This window comes from Moschus berezovskii, chromosome 12 (genome assembly GCF_049115385.1).
Source record: "Moschus berezovskii isolate FMDL1 chromosome 12, NW_MosBer_1.0, whole genome shotgun sequence".
NCBI classification, from domain to species: domain Eukaryota; kingdom Metazoa; phylum Chordata; class Mammalia; order Artiodactyla; family Moschidae; genus Moschus; species Moschus berezovskii.
The window spans coordinates 60,460,168-60,472,257 of NC_142471.1; the positions used below are offsets into that span (position 1 = coordinate 60,460,168).

The window sequence follows — 12,090 nt, forward strand, 5'->3', positions numbered from 1 at the left end:
GTCAGCTCCAGTCTTTGGACAAACAAAATTCTCTGAGCCTGAGTGAGCTGAGGGGCAAGGAGCTGCCACTTGGCCAGCACCTGGAAAACCAGACTACTCTGCTCCCCTCGGCTTCCTTTCCAAAATGGGTTTCAGAACTCTGCCCATAAATAGCTCTTTAAAGTAACACGCAGGTCTAATTGTGACATTTTTTTCCCCCTTCTGAAAATGAGAAAGGAAGAACAAAACAAAATCAAGTGTTAGCCTGTCAGGATTTTCAGTTCCCTGTCACTCTCAAGACATTGATGGAGATTTATTTTCCTAATGAAGGCTCCAGCGTTAATGGCGGCACTTGCTAGAATCAGTTAGGGCCAAGTGTTATTTAATTCACAGTGAAGCGACAACCTGACTGGACTGTGATTAGTTCCAGCTTTTAGCTATCATTTATAGGTCACCGGGCGGCTAACAACCTCAAATGAGGGACCATTATCTTTTGACAAGATGAAGTGTTTTCCGGGGGGATGGGAAGAGGGGGAGGGGTGCTACCCAGAAAGCCCAGCTCAACATTCTCTTTGGGAATCACTCATTCCTGATAGGGTTTTGCCACCAGTTTCTCAAAGGAACTTCACTGGTGGATACCAGTTAGGTGTGCTGAAGGCAAAGGAGGAAAAGCCTATCCTCAAAGCCACTCATGTATCCATTCAGCCTACTTTAGTGAGGCGCTATGGGAGAGTAAGTTGGTGGGAGTCCCTGGAAGGAAGGCTAATATTCTGTTTGCACATACTGGTATGGCTGTTCTAGTTTTTTCATGGTCATTTCTCCATTTTTATGGGGTAAAGCATCTGTTCAGATTAGTTGGTGCCAGGGCCATGTGCTGTGCTTAGTCACTTAGTCGTGTCCGACTCTCTGAGATCCCATGGACTGCAGCCCACCAGGCTATTTCCACAGAATTCTCCAGGCACGAATACTGGTGTGGGTTGCCATTTCTTTCTCCAGGGGATCGTCCCAACCCAGTGATCCAACCCAGGTCTCCCGCATTGCAGGCAGATTCTTTACCATCTGAGCCATTGGGGGAGCCATAATGATGGTTAAATATTCCAAATAACAATCTTGTCTGGAACCCTTTTTCATTTTGTTGATGGCTTTCTTTGCTGTGCACTTCTTAGCTTTTTTTTTTTTTTATTGGAGGCAAATTACTTTACATTAATATATTGGTTGGTTTTGCCATACATTGACACGAATCTGCCCCGGGTGTATATGTGTTCCCCCTCTTGAACCCCCCTCCCACCTCCCTCTTCCCCTTCTTAGCTTCTTTTAACCACAGTTCTATATCACCAGGGGGAGGGCTGTCAAGAGGAACATGGACCTGAGATAGTCAAGCAATGAGTGACAGACAATCCTGTGGCTGTAGCAACACTGTGGCTCCACGGTGAAACCAAGGACAGTTAGTATGTCTTCTACAACACGTTGAGAACATTGTCCTGTTAATATATGAGACCGTGGTGAGATCAGCAAACACTTCTATTCAAAGAGCAACACAGAACCGGGGAGGGGCAAGAAATGGTATGGTAATGGTGATGCTTTGGGACATTTAGACTGTCTTGCATTGGTGATTGTCTTGGCATTATTGCTGAGTTGTGCATTGTTGGTAAATTGGTGTAGACATTATGGAAAAGAGTATAGAGGTTGTTTGTAAAGTTAAAAATAGATTAAAAAATAAAAAATAGAACTACCATATACAATCTACCAATTCCACTTCTGGGTATTTGTCCAAAGAAAACAAAAACATTAATGGAAGAAGATATATACAGCCCCCGATGTTCATTGTAGCATTTTTCACAATAGCCAAGCTATTGAAACAATCTAAATGTCCATTGATGGGTGAATAGATAAAATGTGATATATATACTTAATGGAATATTATTCAGCTATAAAAGAGTAGAGTCTTGCCATTTGCCACAACATGGATGGACCTTGAGGGCATTATGCTAAATGATGTCAGAGAAAGACAAATACTGTATGATCTCACTTATATGTGGAATCTGAAGGGAAAAAATGCAAAAGGTCATAGATAGAGAAAATATATTGGTGGCTGCCAGAAGTTGGGGGGGGGAGGGTGGGAAAGGGTAAAATGGGTACAGGGGGTCACAAGGTACACACTTACAGTTATAAATGTCATGGGATGCAACGCACAGCGTGTGAATATAGTTAGTAATACTGTACTGCCTATTTGACAGTTGCTTCTTTGAAAGTTTCTGAGAGAATAGATCTTTAAAGGTCTCATCACAAGAAAAAAATTCTGTAACTATGTATGCTGTCAGATGTTAACTAGACTTATGGTAGTCATTTTGCAGTATATACAAATTCAAATCATTATGCTCTATACCTGAAACGAATATAATGTTGTATGTCAGCTATTTCTCAATTTAAAAAAAGGCAAATACATACAGATACTGAAGTGAAATGTCCAGACCAATCACCCTCCCCCCAAAAAAAATTAAGATGAAAAGAACCCATACTGCCTGGGTTCAAATTCTAGCTCTGTGATTTATTAGTTGTGTGACCTCAAGTGAGTTATTTAGTCTCTTTATGCCTCAATTTCTTTAAAAAAATTTTTATTGTGTTAGTTTCTGCTGCACAACAATGTGGATCAGCTAAAAGTATACATATTTCCCCTTCTCAATTTTTTTAATTGTTCTAATTTTCGTAATTGAAGTCTAATTGATTTACAGTGTTAATTCCTACTGTACAGCAGTGATTCAGTTATTCATATATGTACATTCTTTTTTTAGACAGGAGTCTTTTCCCTTATGGTTTATCATAGGAAATTGAATTTAGTTCTGTTATACCGTAGGACGTTGTTGTTTACCCATTCTACATATAAAAGCTGACATCTTATGGCAAAAACCACTACAATATTGTAATTAGCCTCCAATTAAAAAAAAAAAAAGCTGACATCTGCTAACCCCAACCTCTGACGTCATTCCTCCACCAACCTTCTTCCCCATGACAACCACCAGTCTGTTCTGTGTCCATGATTCTATTTCTGTTTTAGGTTCATTTATGTCATATTTTAGATTCTGCATATAAGAGATATCATATGGTATTTGCCTTTCCCTTTCTTAGTGTGATAATCTCTAGCTATATCCATGTTGCTGCAAATGGCATTATTTCATTCTTTTTATGGCTGAGTAGTACTGTGTTGTATATATGTACCACATGTTCTCTTTATTCATCTGTCAATGGACATTTAGGTTGTTTCTATGTCTTGACTATTGTGAATAGTGCCACTATGAACATAGGGGTGTGTGTATTCTTTGAATGTTTGAATTCAAAGAATATACAAATATATATATTCTTTGCATATATGCCCAAGAATGGGATTGCTGGGTCATATGGCTATTCTTAGTTTTCTGAGGACCCTCCATACTATTTTCCATAGTGGCTGCATCAATTTACATCCCCACAAATCATGCATGAGGGTTCCCTTTTCTCCACACCTTCTCCACCAGTTATTTGTAGACTTCTTAATGATGGCCACTCTGACTGGTGTGAGGTGGTACCTCACTGTAGTTTTGACTTGCATTTCTGTAGTAATTAGTGATGTTGAACATCTTTTCATGTGCCTATTGGCCATCTATATGTCTTCTCTGGAGAAATGTCTCTTTAGGTCTTATGCCCATGTTTGGATTGGGTTGACTGGTTTTTTTGTTGTTGTTGAGTTGTGTGAGCTGTTCATATATATTTTGGAAATTAAGCACTTGTTGATCACATCATTTGAAAATATTTTCTCCCATTCTATAGATTGTCTTTTTGGTTTGTTTATGGTTTCCTTTGCTGTGCAAAAGCTTTTAAGTTTGATTCAGTTCAGTTCAGTTGCTCGGTCGTGTCCGACTCTTTAGGTCCTGTTTGTTTTTGTTTCTATTTATTTCTATTGAACATTGGTACTATTTATGTCAGAGAATGTTTTTCCTGTGTTCTCTTCATTTTTATGGTGTCATGTCTTATGTTTAAGTCTTTAAGCCATTTTGAGTTTATTTTTGTGTATGGTGAGAGAGTGTGTTCTAATGTCATTGATTTTCATGCATATATCTCAATTTCTTCAGCTGCAAGATGGGGTTAATAATGTTCCCTACCTTTTACAGGATTACCTTGAGGACTAAGTTAGTTAATATGTATAAACCATTTAGAACAATAGTGTGCACAGAATAAATGTTAATTTATTATATTGGAAAGAATTGGCAATATGTTTATAAAGGAAGTATAGCCAACTGCCAGGGCATACCATTCTATCCACTGACACCCAGACTAGAAGTTGCCTCTTTCTCAGTGTGGCCCACAGCTGCAACAAACAGGTATATGCTGAAGGTGAACTGTTTTTATTTAGGTTCATCACAGAGGTTGAATACACTCTCGTGACATGTATCCATACAAAATTATAGCAGTGGTTGCAGGCATAAATAACAATTCCTCTAACTATTCTACTGTTTTCTAATGCACAGCCCTTTTTGTGGACTACAGGTAAGAAGTATATGAAATCACAATGCAGAAATTCTCATGTTTGATTTCAGCAATTTACAAAAATTGAATTATAGAACTAGGACACATAAAAATAGATTTTTAAATGGAACCAGCCACCTTGAAAATTACTATGAAAAAACATGGTGAAAACCTTTAATACTTCAAAAGATAAGATAAAAATGTTGCCTTTAAGCCTGACTCAGAACCTAGACACTTTGGGAAGTGACGGGGCTTGGTGAAGTAGTGTAATATCCTTTGCAATGTAGTCTCAGACACAGACTCATTCTTGGTTTTGTTCTGTTAATAGAGACAGGATTCCCTCATTGCTGGATGACTCTTGAAGACTTTGCTTCTGTTATGCATTTGGTCTCACAATCTTCATGGACAAATAGTTCTGAAAAGGAAACAGAAACAGGATTTTATATATATAGATAACTTAGGGATTCTTCATCATGGTACCATTGACACTTAGGACCAGATAATGCTTGTTGGAGACTGTGCTTTGCAGGATGGTTAGCAGCATCCTTGGCCTCTACCCACTAGATTCCAGTATCACCCCCCAGTTGTGATAACCAGATGTCTCCAGGCATCCAAATGTCCTGGGGGGCAAGATTGCTCCCAGTTGAGAACCACTGGTTTAAATCAACAGAGTCTAACTCAAGAAGAAGAAATAACTATAAGGGGTTTTCTAAATGGTCAAGACAGATTGAGTTACCTACAATAAGAAAACATTGGGTTGGTCAAGAAGTTCATTCAGGTTTTGCCATAAGATCTTACAGAAAAATCCAAATGAACTTTTTGGCCAAGCCGGTAGTACACATGTACTTACAGTTACCAAGCTGAAAGTATCTGCTGGGGGAAAAGGAAGACATCAACTCCCTGCCCTTGTGGTTGTGTGACTATGTTGCTAAACACAATCTGTATTATTAATATGAACTGAAGGAGTGGTTTCTGAATGCTTGGACTCTCCCTTCTCCACTGGGCAAACTAAGCTTAAACGCCCCTTCCTTGGTACAACCATCCTTAGCAATGGGGTCTGATGGTCATTTTTTCGTACCTCTGGACCAGCCTTCCTTTCATAGTAATTTACTTGTTCATATCCTGCAGACAAGCAGATACATCATCTGCTTGTGGGCAGAAATCCTGCCTTGGGCATTTCTGTATTCCAATTTCTACCCTACAGCAGATGCTCAACAAATTTCTTGATTCTCAGAGGAATGAAGGCACTACTTCCAGGCACACTGACAAACCTCCCATTTGAACTCCCTTTATGACTGTGGAAATTAAGGGGGATGTTAGGTGATGTGGGCCTTAAAGAATGAGGGAGGTTTTAACAGAACACAGGTAAAGGAACAGTCTTGGCAAAGGCATCCTGGCAGGTTAGGGCAATACTTGTTCGGGGAGGCCAACTCAATTTGGATGGAGTTCAAGGGTGTGTGGTAAGTCACTCCAGTCATGTCCAACTCTTTGTAACACTATAGACCATAGCCTCTCAGGCTCCTCTGTCCATGGGATTCTCCAGGCAAGAATACTGCACTGGGTTGCCATGCCCTCCTCCAGGGGATTCTCCCAACTCAGGGATTGAACCTGTGTCTCTTATGTCTCCTACATTGGCAGGCAGGTTCTTTACCACTGGTACCACCTGGGAAGCCCCCAGAGTTCAAGGGTGGTGTAGGCTTCTAATGAGCCCAGGATGCATGAAAGGTCAAGAGTTAGGACGTAGGATGGTTTGGAACAAAAAGTCTGAAGGGAGAAAGATCCATCAGAAATGCTGGCTCTGGTTCAGACCCACATTGATAAAGGCCTGAAGGATTTCTTCCAGAATTCCTGAGACCAAAGTTTTGTTTTGTTTTTAATAGACCCTGAAGTTTTACCTGTAATTTATAAAACCTGGAGAGTGTAATTCACAGAACATAGTACTTTAAACTTTCCTAAAGTTGACAGATTGTAATACCACAACTGCTATGTAGGTCATTTTTGTTGTTTAGTCGCTAAGTCATATCCTACTCTTCCATGACCCTATGGGCTTCCCTGGTGGCTCAGATGGTAAAGAATCTACCTGCAATGAGGGAGACCTGGGTTCCATTCCTGAACTGGGACGATCCCCTGGAGGGGGCATGGAAACCCATTCCAGTATTCTTGCCTGAAGAATTCTCACGGATGGAGGAGCCTGGCAGGTTACAGTCCATGAGGTCACAAAGAGTTGGACATGACTGAGCGAGCGTCTAAGTACTGCACAGACTATAGCCCACCAGGCTCCGCTGTTTATGGGATTTCCTGGGCAAGAATACTGGAGTGGGTTGCCATTTCCTTCTCCAGGGGATGTTCCCAACCCAGGACTCAAACCTGAGTCTCCATTGACAGGTGAATTCTTTACCACTGAACCACCAGGGAAGCCCCAAGGTACGTCATTTTACTGAACAGGAAAAAAAGGCAAGTACCAACTGAGATGACCAACCTTAATTCACACCCAGAAAGCCAAGACAAGAGGCCAAGGACTCATACCGGTAAGGAATAGAGAAGCACAGCCACAAAGAGCAGCAGGATGAGCAGGATCAGCAGGGCGATGATGACCCACTTAAATCGGCGCCACACGATGAACCTCATGGTCTTGCACGGGTTGGTGAACCACAGGAAGGAGGTTTCTGGTCGGCTGCATTGCAAAGAAATGGTTTTACCTACCCAACTCAGGAGGGACAGATATTTTACATCTCAGAGCATAACACAGTTTAAAGAATAATTAATAATGTTTTACAAAGCCAAGGAAAGAAATTATTCCCCTTAGTTGGCTGAGAGAGTCTTTAACCTTTTATGACTTCTTAAGATGCTGAAGACACACTGGACTTTGGTTTCATGGAAACGAGAATGGTGAAAATGAAGTCAGATCACCAACCTCTCCATCCCCCATCCCGCCTGCTCAGTTCAAACTTAAGACAACAGCTAATCCATTGCATTAAGTCAAGCGGAGGGGGGCTTTCAGACTGCAGGTGTTTGGGGATCAGAACAAAGAGGGCCTCTCACTTTGGTGGGTCCAGTTTGGGGTTCATGTTGGGTTCATCCCGTCCCTTCCCGGCTGGCCTCTCGTCGGCCTCCTTCTCATTGAGGACTTCCAACGTCATCTCCACTTTCCCCTTCAATAAAGCAGAACAGGTTAAACACATGACATCACGTTTCACAAATATTTTCACTTCGACCCAAGGCGTATTCCCCGAGCAGTGATTTTTATTCTTGTAAAACAATCCTGAGATCACCTTAAATCTTCCTCAAGAGATCTCATCACATTTCCTCTTCCATGTGTTTCTGAACGGACTCCTTGTGGGAAACTGAGAGGACAAATTGCTTTCCCTCCTCCCCTGCTTTCCAGTCTTCTCTGATCCCCATCATTCTAACTTTCTCACATCCATCTCCTTTCCTGCTCACATTATCTCCCTTTGTAACTGTGCTTGGGCCCAGAGTAATGTGAATACTGCTAATGACAACAGCTAACATTGACTGAGCATTTACTGTGGGCTCCAGGAGAGCCTCTGTGCTTCATGGGACCCCTACTGTATGGAGCAGTGCTGGCACTTAGTGAGCATCTACTGTATACTTGCAGAACAAAGCCATGAATGAATGCTGCCTCCCTGTTCACAGGTGCCTGAGTGGTGCACTGGGCACTGCTTAAGCCTTTTACAGGGACACTCTCGTGTGATGCTTAGGACAGTCCTAGAAGTCAGATACTGCTGTGATCCTCCTGTGTACATGAGGACACTGAGGCTGCAGAGCTCTTGCCCACTCTGATAGTCAGGCTTAACCAGGGTGGTAACAGGCTTTCTAGAACCCTGGAACCCACAAAGTCACCAGCAATTTGAGAACTTCTGACGGTGATGCTCATTAGGTGATGCAGCACAGATGCCTCCTCAGTGGACAAGTCAAAGATGGGTGTCTGGCTACAGCAGTGAAAGTTGTTCAGTCACGTCTGACTCTCTGCGACCCCATGGACTATACTGTCCATGGAATTCTTTAGGCCAAAATACTGGTGTGGATAGCCTTTCCCTTCTCCAGGGGATCTTCCCAACTCCAGGTGGATTCTTTACTAGCTGAGCCATAAGGGAAGCCCAAGAATACTGGAGTGGGTAGCCTGTCCCTTCTCCAGGGGATCTTCCCGACTCAAGAATCGAACTGGGGTCTCCCGCATTGCAGGCGAATTCTTTGCCTGAGCTATCAGGAAAGTCTGTCTATGGCAAAGTAGTTCTTATCTCTAAGCCTGTTCTTTCAAATCTATAAAATGGAGGTAATGTCTGCTTCATGGGGTTATCAGCAGAACTAAATGAGATTATGTACAAACTGCTCTAGAGTGGCAGGAAGCTACACCAGGGACAGAGGAAGTGATAGACTGCAAAGGGCACAAGGAAACCTCTTGGGATAATGGGGATGTTCTGGAGCTTGATTATGGTGGTGGTTTCACGAGCATTGAGTTTCTGTCAAAACTCAAATTGTGCACTTTTGTTGTCTTATGTTTTAAGTGAGTGCAGTTTTACTTTATTTATTGGGTTGGCCAAAAAGTTCATTTGGGTTTTTCTGTACAGAAAAAGCTGAATGAACTTTTTGGCCAGCTCAATAAATTTTAAAATACATAATGAATTAAGTAGCCTTTTTGTGACAGGGCATGGCAATTCACACTATTGCTTCTACGTTGAAATTATCTTGAGTTTTCCAAATGTGTTCATAACTTATGGCCTTAAAGTTCAATGGATGCTCACACTCCCTGCTTCTTCCATCTTTAAATTTTAATTTTTTCAAGATGAGAACAGCTTAAATTTGAAGTTGCTTTTTCTGTACTGAATTCTACAGGAAGCTCAGCGTAAATTAGCATTTCTGGTGAAAGAGAGTCCCACAAAAATATAGTATAATCACATGCACTCTCAGTTTTTTGACAATTCCAATCCTTCTATCTTCCACTCAACCCCAAACATATGTTCGCAGCATCTGCCACCTTCTCCTATAATCCCAGGTACAACCCATTCCCAAAACTTAAAAGTACCACTAATTCAACCTTGCTTATCTGGAGCAAATATACTCATAAAGGGCAGAACCTAAAGAAGAAAAGAAATAAACAACCCCCAACCAGGAAATACTCATACATACAGCCATCACACGGGAGCCATCTTTCTCTGTGTAGCAAGGCCACCATCCTTTCATGGACTTCTGCTCAAAGAGAGAGGCAGTTTTCACTTTCAAGGGGTTCATGGCTTTGAGGTCTGGAATCATGTCCAAATTGCATTTCTCTGATGATTTTGCTGGAATGATGGTATGATGCAAATCAAGTTCCAGGAAACCTAGCCAAGGAAACATTAAACCCAAATAAATTTCAAGTGGATCAGGCGATGTTCACAAGTAAACAGAATGTACTTGTCAGAAGAGAGGTCTAGACTGTGACTTTGAACAGGTGACAGGTGAGTTAGAGAAATGAAACCTGGTAGACAGTTAAAATTCTTTCCAGATAGGATGGAAAGTGGCAAAAGTATCTGTCCACTGCTCTGCATCTCACAGAGGACTACCTGCTTTATTTCTCAGAGACAGGAGCACGAATAGAGTTCTTCTGCAAGCTCAAAATCGGAGAAAGCAATGGCAAGCCACTCCAGTACTCTTGCCTAGAAAATCCCATGGATGGAGGAGCCTGGTAGGCTGCAGTCCGTGGGGTCGCTAAGGGTCGGACACGACTGAGCGACTTCACTTTCACTTTTCACTTTCACACATTGGAGAAGGAAATGGCAACCCACTCCAGTGTTCTTGCCTGGAGAATCCCAGGGACGGGGGAGCCTGGTGGACTGCCGTCTATGGGGTCACACAGAGTCGGACACGACTGAAGTGACTTAGCAGCAGCAAGCTCAAAATAATTAAACACCTAGGAACACAATTTCCACTGAACTTGGAATTTGCTCATGTTGGTTCTAAACTTCCCCGAACATAGTCATTTGGCTTTGGGTAAAGACAACTGGTACTTGGAACATGGGAAGCGCCATTGAACAGTCAAGTTCAAGTCTCTCCTAGTGTAACCTCAGAAACAAGAATTTGAGAAGGAACATTGAATTCTTATCAGAAAATTCTTCCCAGGAACTAGGAAGCCCAGCTCAGGGTGCCCAGAGAAGCACAGGTTTTCTTCCATGATCTGAGGCATGAACTCTCTTGTAGTTAATGACCATCTTTGATTGTCTTTGGGGCTTGGGAACTCCCGGGACCCCTCTCCTTCAGATAATCATCTGGGTATGTTGGGTCAAGTCAATGAATTACTTACAGGGACAAAAGGTGGTCTTCAACAGTGATAGCAAAAAGCACCAGAGAGGTGATGGCAGATTCTCCATAAACTTCTGGACTCAGAAACTGTCCTTCATCGTAATGCATCCATAGCCCACAAGCCTTTCTGGAGTTTATGCCTGTTTTTATTTTGCCTCTCTTCTTTTGGTAATAATTGCAACTGTTTACCCACTAGTTATCAGAGATACAGTCATCCTCCTTATTCGCTGTCAGACTGTTTCGTTTCAGTTCCAAAGAAAAACTCTCTACTATTCTTCATGCTGAATTAGCATACTTCTGTGAACAGGGAACATTGCCTGGCACTCCAGCAAACAAAGTGTTACCCATTATCCCAGTTCTACAAGGATCAGGACCTTAGTCACTGCAGCCCCCACCTGAGTCTGTGACCCAAGGGGGATTCAAGATGGAGGGGGAAGCATTCTGACCTTTGAGTCTGGCTCTGGCTAGCTAAGATGCATATCTAAGGTATAATTTCAACAGGTCCAGGATCTTGCATCTCCTCAAACATAGCAAAGCACTAAAGTCATTAACTTGAGATATCTGTTCTTTGCGATTAGGAGTAATCTTTTGATGTCTGACTACCTGTTTTTTCCTCCCCCCTAGCAAAAAACGTCTTCTATCCTGGCTCCTCAGATCTCTCTGAGAGGTGGTGTCCTAGTTTGCAGTCCTCAGTAAGATGCCAGAACTCACAACTTTTAGGTTGGACGTTTTTCTTCAGGTCAACATTTTCATACTCATTTGTCTGTTCAATTTTTATTAAGAACCAACTAAGCCAAAGCCACCGCACTCTGTGTTGTAAAGGGCAGAGGGATGAACAAGATGTAGCCACTGACCACTGTGGGCTTCTCCTCTGCCAGGAAAGATGCTCTAGAGGCAGGGAGATGAGCTCTGAGCTTCTGTAATGTTGGCTTCGAGAAAGTTAGGTCTGAACTGGAAAGTGGCAGAGATCATAGAAATAAGAAAATTAATGTGCATGATACAGCAGGTTACATTGTTTAGGAAAGCGGGGGGAAAGGAGAGGAGGGCCTCAGAGGACTCTGGGTGTTTCGGCCTGAGCTACTGGGAGAGGCTGCAAGCAGGTATGAGGTCAGGGCAGAAAGGCTGAGTTTGATCTTAGTCACGATAAATTTGAGGTGCCAGCTGAACGTACAGGTAAAAGGTTCCAGTGGGACCCAGTGAGAATAATCATCATAAGTGCTTTTTTTTTTTTTTTCAAACTGAGATATAATTGACATAGAGCACTGTGTAAGTCCAAGGTGTATAGTGTGTTGATTTGACACACTGCACAGAGCA

At 42.2% G+C, this 12,090-nt stretch overlaps 1 protein-coding gene across 2 annotated transcripts in view; it reads right to left on the reverse strand.

Moving 5' to 3' along the window:
• Window positions 1-4,179: 4,179 nt before the first annotated feature.
• The window catches only part of MYOF (myoferlin), a 188,929-nt gene continuing 181,018 nt past the window's right edge, over window positions 4,180-12,090 (reverse strand). For both annotated transcript variants that reach the window (XM_088842143.1, XM_055425068.2), the window contains 4 exons: window positions 9,628-9,818; window positions 7,522-7,631; window positions 7,006-7,153; window positions 4,180-4,894 (listed from right to left, as the gene is read on the reverse strand). In XM_088842143.1, the coding sequence (XP_088698269.1) occupies window positions 4,856-4,894; window positions 7,006-7,153; window positions 7,522-7,631; window positions 9,628-9,818 (488 nt within the window). In that variant the 3' untranslated portion in view covers window positions 4,180-4,855. The remainder of the gene's footprint in view (window positions 4,895-7,005; window positions 7,154-7,521; window positions 7,632-9,627; window positions 9,819-12,090) is intronic.